Here is a 10,656-nt window from a genome sequence, read left to right on the forward strand (position 1 = left end):
CTGGCGTGGGACTTAGGCCTGGTTGGTCAAAACATTCCATTCCCTAGGTTATGGCAACTGGACACACTACTCAGAAAGCCCACAGAGCCATTGAGTTACAATGTGGTCTCTGCTGGGATGGCTGAGAATGAGGCACATGACTCTGGAGAATGTGAGTGTGGAGCTGCCCAGGGCCACCATATGCAGAGGTGAGGGGGCAGTCCATGCAGCAGAGCACAGAATGGAGGAAAGAAGAGAAGGTAGCTGGTGGCATTGTTTGAGTTCCTAGATCAAACGATACCTGATTTATCCCTGGAATTCATAGCTACCAATACATTCTTTCTCTGATTTAGGCCAGTTTGAGCTGGTTCTATGTCTTAAAACAGAAATAATTTTTGCTAACACATCTTCAGTCCCTTTGGCTCCTTTGACTCCCAAAGCTCCAGAACTCCCCCATCAGGCGGCTCAGGCTGTCTTCATCTGCCACAAGGTGTCAACCACTACAGAAAACTATTCATTCTGTCTTAACTCTTCTAGCCTAGATAGTTGGACCTCTGAGTTCAGAGGCAGAGGAACAGCAGGAAAAATGTCACTGTGTGCCCAGAGGAGGAGAGTGAGAGTAGTTTCTTCCCCTCGACCCAGCAGGCTAGAACATCAGAGCCCCATCCTCTGAGCTAGCTTGAAGAAAGCCCATGGGATTGCACATGATGCACCCCTGTTTCATTCTAAGGCCAGAGAACACTCCTGCTACCCACAGCCTAGACCAGCCTGAACTCTCCCCCAGGGAAGCCAGAGGCAACCCTTGCATGATCATTCACTCTCAGATGACTGCTGCAGATCGTCAGCTCAAATTTTCCCAATGGTGAACATGAACAGAGAGCCACCCTCCCCCCAAACCTGTCTCTCCTACTGCTCTCCCTCCAGACATCAGGAACATGCATTCTATAGTTCTAGAACCTGAAGCAAGAAGGACATGGAAACCTCGACACCCTCCCTAGCCCCATTCGGCATCACCTACATCACAATAGAGAGCCCCATTGGGGAACCAGATGGTGGTGGAATGGATACTCTTGTAGCTCTACCAGGAAGGAAAAATGGTCACAACCCCTTTAGAAACTGAACAATGGCATCCAGAATCCTCGTGGAGCAGGGAAAGTGCAAATAGCCCATATCTAAGGTGCTAAGCACTCCATGGAAACCATCCTCCATGTGGTGCCAAGTCACTGGGACTCCCAAGTCCTCCAAACGCTTCTTGTACAACAGCGAATCATCCCGGAAAATGTCATACTCACAGCTCACAATGAAAGTTTCAGGGAGCTGAGCCACGACTTCATCTTCTGCAATCAGGGGTGAGTTCACTGAATCCAGAGCCAGGCTTGTCTCCAGATAGGCAGACTCATTCAGGGGCTCAGAGGGCATCGGCCGGTAGCCTCTCTTCTTAAACCTCTCCGGGATGTTTTCTGCACCCAACCACTTCCTATGCTTTTCCCAGAATTCACCAGGCAAATGGGCACCTTTCATAATGGTGCTTTTCCAGGAGGGCTTGATGTCCAGTAAAGTATATACACAGTAGAAGGCGAAGTCTCTACTGGCCATTGGGACATTCTCGTTCTGCTGATAGGAGGGGAGCTGGAAATCCAGAACTTGGAGACTGGCATAGATCAGGATCTGGGCACGGATCTTGGGGAGATCGGGAGAGCCCAAAAATCTTTGACAAATTATCGTTGCCATTCCCCCTCCCACACTGTCACCACAGACCACGACCTGATCTGGATCCACCCCGTACATATTCAGGGACTTCAGGAAGTGGGTTGTGGCGGCAACGCAGTCTCTTAGCGCCACTGGGAACTTATGCTTGGGCAACTTGCGGTATCTAAAAAGGAATCAAGGAACACAGTTTACACCCAGCTCCCTAGCAGAGCCCAAAATACCTGTGTCTAGCATCCTTTAGGCCAAATTTCTTCCAAAAACTTCTCTCTCTGAAGCCTGAGCAGGTGACGTTAAGGTATGAGGCTTCAGTGAAGTGATAGACATGAAGCCCACAGTGCCTGGCATGTAGTCTCAGTGAGTGGCGGCTGCTATTCCCTCTGTCTCAGTGTCCTTTTGCGGGGACAGACAACGACCACAAGAGCCCTGTCATTCACCTATTGCTCAACAATCTAGCAATTACCAACCCAAACCCCATCTTTCTGAACCTACCCACTGGTGCGTCCCTGACTCACACTTGTTCCCTCTTCTTATGTTCCTTTAGAAGCAACTCCAGGTTTGCCTGCGTTTTGATTCTAATTAATCCTGCCAAGCTCACGGGATTTGTGGGAGAATCTTGTAGATGTAAATGCCGCCTGGGGCCAGCAGTTAACGTGCGGGTCTCCTCCAGGTCAGCCATGTCCACTCTGGACCTTTACTGCTGCAGGTGAGCCATGCGAGCGCCTGAACTCCATGCTCAGGTTGCTGCCATGCCAACACACCAGCCCGGCATGCTAGACCTCCCCATTTTTCAAGAGAGTCCAGAAATCTGGGTGTTGGGAGAAATGTTACCATTTCAAATTTAGAATATATATATATTCTATGGGATCAATAAATTTTGCCAACCGTTTCCATTCTGTTGCCTTGTTTTTTAAACCACCCTGAGTTCATGCTGGGACAGCAATGTTTCAACTCTAAAACCTTGTGCACCTTGGATTCATAAAATAATTTTCTTGCAGAAATTTGCTGGTATATTATACTGATGATGTCTTAGCTCAGCACGACCAGAACCGTAAGCAGTATTGTAGCTAAGGCTGGAATCAAGATTTCCCCACTGCAGAAATGGTTTTGGAGCTGAGGATTATAAAGTGAGGGGTTTCTCTGGGTCCCTCTCCATCATCCAGGACTGAGTTTTGTATTTTTCACTCTTACCCAACCAGTTGTGTCGCTAGGGAGCTGGGAAATGTATTCCTGCTAAGACTCCGGCAATTGGTATTTCTTCATGGCATGTGCATTTAAATGAAGCTGCAGGAAAGATTAATCAGGAGGAACCACCCTGCTCCTGTGGGACGTTGTGTCAGGCGGCGGGGGTGGGAGGATGAGGCCAGAGGCCACATCACCACAGGGACAGTTCATCATGTGTATTCAGTTTGCCTGATGTGGAGGCCCAGGGAGGGTTCACCCCAGGTCTCTTCTGCCCCTTGTCCACCAAGCCCTCCTTGAGGTTCCCGACTGGGAGGTCGACTCTCCAAGATCAGGTAGAAGAGAGTGGCTTTTTAATTCTTCTCACTTCCTTCGGCAGATCTCACCAGGGTGGACCCCCCCACCCCCTCAGAAGTGCTTGGGAATGCTGTGGCAATGTTTGAGCTTGTCTGGTTTACCACGCAGGGCACCGTGGCATTGCGTGGATGGAGGTGCTAAGGGTCTGGAACCTGCAGGGCTGTTCTGCTCGGTGAAGTAAGTATGTTCCACCCAACAGGGCTCGTGTGTGTGAAGCTCTGCACCTGATCTGCCCAAGACCACTCCCCACACAGCTTCCAGATGATACCATGCCCAGGATGCCTGAGGACCACCCACAGGAAGGAGTGCCATTCTCTGCCTCTCTCTCTGTCTCTCCTTTCCTCCCCTAATGGCTGCTCACAGCCCATCCCCTGCCCCGGTGTCCTGGTGTCCCGGTGTCCCAGTGCCCCTTTGTCTCCCCGCCTGCCCCCAGTCCCGCCTCCCACCTCATCACCCAGCACTACCCCCTCGTTCTTGTGCTCACCCAACTGCTAGAACCACCGAATCACTCTTCTTGGACAAATGACAGCATATGGCATGGTGGGTTCCTAGAAAATAAAAGGTTTTCAACATCCAGTAGGATGATTAGTGGCTTCCTTCAGCATCCATCACCATGGGCTGCCCCTTCTCTCGGACAACCACCATGGACAGAGAGCTGGGGTTGATCCTAATGAGGCTTTGCAGACTTTCTTCCAGCTGTGGAGCAGCCATCCCCCCCCCCCCACTTTCTAGAATCTCTCCTTGGGGGTCCTGTCTGAACAACTTCTTCTAAGAGCCCCACCTCCCACATGGATTCTGCAATTCATTCAAAATATCTGAGATGCTGTTTGGCCATAGGGCATAGTGATTAGGGGTGTGAGCTCTGGATTCAGACTGGAGTTCACATCCTGAGCTGCAGATCCAGGGCAAATGCTTTCACCTCCCTGAGGCTTAACTGCCACACCTGTAAAATGGGCACAATGACAACAGCAGGGCTGTGCGGGGGGAGGGGGGGGGTTAATGAGATCACGCACATGAAGGGTTTCTACAGTGCCTGCCGTGTAAATATTAATTCTTAATAATAGTATTTAATACCCATGGACTGTTAACACCATTCATTATGCAGACCGAATCAAAACCACGGTGGCATGAAATCTTTTATTTTCCCGAGGCTACTGCAGTGGGCTTCTGGCATTCCACAGGTTAGAAGGCAGGGCTGAAACCAAATAAAAGTGTTTTTCCCCTCATATTCATGGGGCACCAGTGTGGGGGAGGTTAAGATAATAAAATTGTCTCAGTTTTGAGTTTTTTCTCTCATTAACTCTCCCCAAATTTTTGGTTCTCCCTTCTGTACCGGGATTTGCCTCAGATAATACCTGGCATGAAACAAAAGGACGTGTTTCTGTTTTGTTTTGTTTTTTCACTTTTTAAAAAATCCTTATTTCCAACTAAATAGAGGTGGTGGTTGTAGAACATTTTGGGTGTAGTAAATGCCACTGAATTTTACAGTTTAAAGTGATTAATTTGGGGCGACTGGGTGATTCAGTCGGTTAAGCGTCTGCCTTCAGCTCAGGTCATGATCTCTGGGTCCTGGGATCGAGTCCTGCATCAGGTTTCCTGCTCAGCAAGGAGTCTGTTTGTCCCTCTGCCTCTGTTCCTCCCCCTCCCCCTGTTTGTACTCTCTGTCTCTCTCTCTCGAATAAATAAATAAGATCTTAAAAAATAAAGTGCTTAATTTTATGTTGTGTGACTTTCATGTATATACATATATATACATAGATTACACACAGAGATAAATATATATATGAACATATACATATACATATATATATATATTTCCATATATAGGTCTCCTCACTTCCAGAAAGAGATCCAAACATTCCCTATCTTTGCCACCAGCCTGATCCGGGACCCGCTAACTCTCTGGACATGCCCTGCCCTGTAGCGGCTTATAAACTCCAGGAAGGTGATGGGGGGGCCGCCTCTTGCAGGAAGGCGGGCGCCCACCCGGCTCTGCTTGGAGGCCGTCCTATTACAGGCAGGGGTCTGAGGGAAGGACTCTTACTCAGGCTTCCCATGACTATCCCACCACCGTGGTAGAACACGATGCCAAGCCTGGGGGTGCTGGAGGACACCTTGGGCTGGTACAGTTTCACAGGGATTGTCCCGTAGCGGAGATCTGTGACCACGACATCCGGATCCTCTTTTAGTGGCACCAGATCATGCATGAAACGGACAAATTTGGGCATAGAGCAGATTCTCAGTTTCTCAAAAATCATCCCCTATTGGTGAGAGAAGAGGAAATGAGACGGGGAGGGTTTCATTGTGCGCCACACTGGAGTCCTGCCACCGCCCGTGCCCCCCAGCGGAGTGGCTGGAGAGCAGACCGGATCATGGCCCTGCTCCACCCCGTGTGCCCCCATGACCCCTGCAGCAGATCCACCTCACCTCAGCCCACACTGCCCCTCTCCTCCTCTCTCCCCAGACACCTGACACCCAGCCCCACAAACTAGGCTTCCGGCCACCCCACGACGGTCCCTCTAACCCAGAACACCCCTCACGGTGACCTCTCTTCCCAAGGATGCCCTGCTGGACCAGCCTCACCAACGTGGTCATTCCATTAGTTACTATTAGGACCTGATAACTGCATTGTGGTTATGTTTTTTTTTTAAGGTGGGGGATAAAGATACAAATGTAGTGATCCGAAGGGGCACCTGTACCCCAATGTTTATAGCAGCAATGTCCACAATAGCCAGACTATGGAAAGAGCCCAGGTGCCCATCGACAGATGAATGGATAAAGAAGATGTGGTATATAGATACAATGGAATATTACTCAGCCCTCAAAAGATGAAATCTTAACATCTGCAACAACGTGGATGGAACTAGAAGGTATTATACTAAGTGAAATAAGTCAATCAGAGAAAGACAATTATCTATGATTTCACTCATATGTGGAATTTAAGAAACAAAACAGAGGAGCATAGGGGACGAGAGGAAAAAATAAAACAAGACGAAATCAGAGAGGGAGACAAACCATAAGAGACTCTTAATCATAGGGAACAAACTGAGGGTTGCTGGAGGGGAGGTGGGGGAGATGGAGTAACTGGGTAACATTAAGAAAGGCACGTGATGTAATGAGCCCTGGGTATTATATAAGACTGATGAATCACTGACCTCTACCTCTGAAACAATAATACATTATATGTTCATTAGTTGAACTTAAATTTTAAAAAAGATACAAAGTAAAAAATAAATAAAAGGTGAGGGGTTCTTGTCTTTTAGAGATACCTACTGAAACTTTTTGGATAAAATATGACATCCAATATCTGCTTCCTAAGAAATGGGAAGGCGTAAAAATGTGGGGTCACAGGTGAAACAAGATTGGCCAGGAATCGTCAATCAGTGCAGGGGGCGTGGGAACACAGGGCGTCTTTATGGTATTCTGTCTCCTATGTCTGGAAGTCTGCATAACAAGCAATAAAAGTAAAGAAAGTGGCTCTCCCCCCAGCAACCTCTTTCCAATGCCAAGGCCATTTTGGCTTTCTGTGATGCCTATGGACCTTGAGGCTGAATGTTTCCAACACATAAAATAAAATATGTGGTATTACCAAGGAAATCAAGTTTTTTCAATTATAGTTATCAAAATAGGGAGGTACACGGGCAAAGTAATAATGCAGGTGCTTCCTTATTAGCACACCTAATAGCGAGAGACCTAATGGCCGGTTTAACACTATTCTAACTTCAGAGAAACGAGGCGCGCACGCTTTTCACAGTATCTGCAAGAAATGTCATCTGCTCTGAAAACAGCTATGATTGCTCTTGGTGACAAAGCCTCAGGTTCTGCCGTCACAGCTGTGGTCTGTCACCTTCATCCCTAATGGAAGGGAATACCACTTTTCCTTTAGAGGCGAGTGAAAATGGAGTGATTTTTACCTCCCCCCCCCCCAAATTCAGAGACTCCTTGCCTTCTGTTGCCGTTGAGGATTCAGGGAACCCCAGATTCAGAAGCCCCGCCGTACCTTCCTGCCCTGTTCTGCTTTCCTCATAGCACTCGCCGCTGCATAAATCACTTTATTTCTAGTGAGTTTGCTCGTTTCTTACTGTCTCCCCACCAACACTGCCATGACGTATGAGCGTCCTGAGGGCAGACTCTCTCTCTGGGACTTCCTTTCTCTCGTCCATCATTGATCCCTGAGCTAGGAGGGGTGGGCGACATATAGTAGTCACGCGACACATCTTTGTAGAAAAAACCAAATCAACAAATAGCAGTAAGGCGAATACTTACTGAGGGCTTCCTCTGCCCCAGGCAGTGTAAGCCGCACTCGGCATGGCTTACCTCCTCCTTACAACCCATGCTACGAAGTCTAGACTGCTATTTCCCCCTCTTTTGCAGATGAGGAAACTGAGTCACCATATTTGGGAACCCGGGCTAGCGGACTATGAGAGTCAAGGGCAGGAAAACCATAGGACGTATCATCGGGTTTTTCGAAAGGAGGCCTTCAGCCTGTGAGTTTTTCTCCAGTTCTTCTCATCATGAGAACAGGGGTTTGCGATCGCTTTTTGTTATGTAAGAGACTTAACACTTCCTCTCTGTGTTCAATTTATCAGCCCTCTGGAAAAGCACAACCAATCCCCATGGGCAACTTGGGCCCAAGTCTCCCCATGATCCATTTATATCTGTTTTATTAAGTTCACACACCAGGAACAGTGAGCAGAATCTGACTATATTACATAAAGAGTTTTCCATCTCTCAAAAGTAACAAAAAAATCTCTCTCTCCCTCTAAAGTCATGTTCTGTAGTTTTGCTCATTGGTACCAATTCTCTAATTGGCTTCGGGTGTCTCCTTATTGTTGGCTGGTTCTAGCTAGCAGGTAGGTAGTCAGGGGGCCTCCAAATTCAGAATAACTCATTCCTAACTTCACAGCATCGCGCTGTGTGCTGTGAAGAAAGTCAGTCAGAAGGCAGGGGAGTGGGACTAAAGCAGGGCTTTTTTCCCTGTTAACGGAGGAAGTAAATCATTTCTTCATTGCGTGGCTGCGAGCCCAGCGTAGCTCAAACAACACTACGAAGAGGTTGCGAACCTCTTGGCTAAAACATTACCTAACAGGGATCTTTCAGATTTGAGAATAATATACTATCAGCCTCTACAGCTGTGATAGTCGCGTTAATGCAACTAGAATCTTCCGAAGTGTGTTTTCCCAGCTCCCTCCTTCACCCTCAGGAGGAGGGAACAAATAAAACACAACACTCACCCACGTCATCAACAGCTGGAAAAGGCAATGCAAGACCCGCAGTTTCACTGGGTGGCTGATGGCCGCAGGGATGTCCACAGTGAGGAAATGGCTGCAGATGACCCAGAGCCCAACCACCACAGAGAACACGCAGGCTGCCTGGAGAAGTAGGAGCAGGACAACCATCGTGCTGTTTTCAACAGAGAGGAGGCCGAAAGGAGGCTGTGCCCAGTGCCACCCTCCTCCACTTATACATCATACCCTGTCCTCCCCACCTCCCCATCTCCACAGCATTGGCCAGGCCAGGTGAGCCACAGACTCAGGTGAGGACGCAGTTCTAGGACAGCGCCCATGCAGAGGAGAAAGAGGCTCATGCAGCATGACTCAGCTAGAAATCCTGGGGCACTGCTACTAGAAATGGTCCTGGAGAATTCACCATGGACACCACAAACACCCTTCCCTCCAACTGCACTTGGGGGCACCGCCTCCCCAATTCCACTCTGGCCACACTTGCTGTTCCTTAGTCTGCCAAGGAGGCCCCAGGGCATTTGCACTTGCTATTCTCTGTGCAACCTGGTTCCCCCAGACAGTGGCTGAGCTCAACCCCTCCTCTACTGCAGGTCTCTGTTCAAATGTCACCTTCTGAGTGAGGCTGTGCCTGGCCGCCTTATTTTATTTTATTTATTTATTTTTTAAAGATTTTATTTATTTATTTATTTGAGAGAGAGAGAAACAGCATGAGAGGGGATAGGGTCAGAGAGAGAAGCAGGCTCCCTGCCGAGCCGGGAGCCCGACATGGGGCTCGATCCCAGGACTCCGGGATCATGACCTGAGCCGAAGGCAGTCGCTTAACCAACTGAGCCACCCAGGCGCCCCCTGGCCACCTTATTTTAAAGTATAACTCCCCACTGGCATCCCTATGCCCATCCCACCCCACCCCCACTTACTTACTTCGTTTTCCTGGCCTTTATTATCACCGGAATACCATACACTTCACTTATTCCTTTTTTGTCTGTGACATGTCACCTCTCTGAGCACAGGAACTTTTGTTTTGTTCCTTGCTTTATCCTCAGAGGCTAGACCAGGGTCTGGTACTTCACAGGTGCTCAGCAAATGTCTGCTGAATGAAGGAACGAATAAATAAGCTTTGTCCTTTTCATTGTAAAGCAGGAGACCGAGATTACCCTGCCTTTTCAGGTTAGGTCAGAGATTGATGTCAGTGTTCAAAATCTTCCCTAATGACAAAGTCTCACATCCGTGGTAAGAATGATGATGACTGCCTCCCCCACGGTGGTGCCAGAACAGTGGTTCTCAACAGGGCGATTCTAGCCTCCAGGAGACACCTGGCAACGTCTAGAGACATTTCTGGTTGTCACAACCCGGGGGGCTGGAACTGGGATCTCATAGGTAGGTGACAGCGATGTTGCTTAACATCCTGCAATGCACATAGAGTGGCCACATTGAGAAGGTACGTGGTCCAACAGGTCAGGAGTGCCCACGATGAAAGCCCTGCGTTAGGGAGACTTGGATTTGAATCCGGGCTCTGCCCAAGCCAGCATTCACATCATGAATGAGTTACTTACACTCGCTGAGCCTCAGCTTCCAAGACTGTTAAGATTGGGATGATAATAATCGTCCCTCCATGTAGTTTCGGGGTGTGTCTCTCTGAACCCAGTGCAGTAGAACATTGTTTCATATTTTATTGGTTATTTGGTTTTCTTTCTTTTATGGACTCATGGGAATTTGTGTGTTGATACCCTTTATCTATTTTGCTATTTTGTTTGTCTTCTTGCATTGACTTAAAAGATATTTGCAGCAATGACATTGTGACAGATGGGGATGACACTTACCATGGCAAGCACTGAGTCATGTGTAGAGTTGCTGAGTCACTGTGTTATGCCCCTGGAGCTAACAGAACACTGTATGTCAATTACACTTCAGTAAAACATTTAAAAAAATATTTTAAGGATTTTTTTCTATTTTCCTTTTAACTTTGTTAATGCTGTTCTTCTGCGTTGATGTTTATCATTTTCATGCAGTGAACTCTCTCATCCATTCTCACATCATGCTTAGAAAGATCCTTTTTATGATACGTGAACACCAGACGGCAATGATTTTGAAAATGAAGAATTTCTTTGTCAAAATATAAATACCTGAATTTCACCCAAGAAACGGAAAACACAGACCGATTACTAGGAGAGGGATCGGAGTCTGTTAC

General features: G+C 47.9%; 1 protein-coding gene across 1 annotated transcript; it reads right to left on the reverse strand.

Annotated features, from left to right (window-relative positions):
* Positions 1-872: 872 nt before the first annotated feature.
* LOC118020335 (arylacetamide deacetylase-like 3) lies at positions 873-8,917 on the reverse strand. Its single transcript, XM_035020245.1, has 4 exons — positions 8,460-8,917; positions 5,270-5,486; positions 3,710-3,773; positions 873-1,852 (listed from the first exon to the last, which is right to left on the reverse strand). The coding sequence occupies exons 1-4, from the start codon at positions 8,622-8,624 to the stop codon at positions 1,078-1,080; spliced, it is 1,221 nt and encodes a 406-aa protein (XP_034876136.1). The 5' UTR covers positions 8,625-8,917; the 3' UTR covers positions 873-1,077.
* Positions 8,918-10,656: the final 1,739 nt, after the last annotated feature.

This window comes from Mirounga leonina, unplaced genomic scaffold (genome assembly GCF_011800145.1).
Source record: "Mirounga leonina isolate KUSES-001 unplaced genomic scaffold, KU_Mleo_1.0 Mir_173, whole genome shotgun sequence".
In the NCBI taxonomy this organism is placed as follows: domain Eukaryota; kingdom Metazoa; phylum Chordata; class Mammalia; order Carnivora; family Phocidae; genus Mirounga; species Mirounga leonina.

Excerpts from the sequence above, each read along its gene's own strand:
- LOC118020335 (XM_035020245.1), bottom strand. The coding sequence starts at position 8,624 with ATGGTTGTCCTGCTCCTACTTCTCCAGGCAGCCTGCGTGTTCTCTGTG. Across the intron at positions 3,774-5,269 it reads GATAGTCATGGGAAGCCTGA|GAACCCACCATGCCATATGC; the intron begins GTAAGAGTCCTT and ends TTTATTTTCTAG. Across the intron at positions 1,853-3,709 it reads TCGGTGGTTCTAGCAGTTGG|ATACCGCAAGTTGCCCAAGC; the intron begins GTGAGCACAAGA and ends ATTCCTTTTTAG.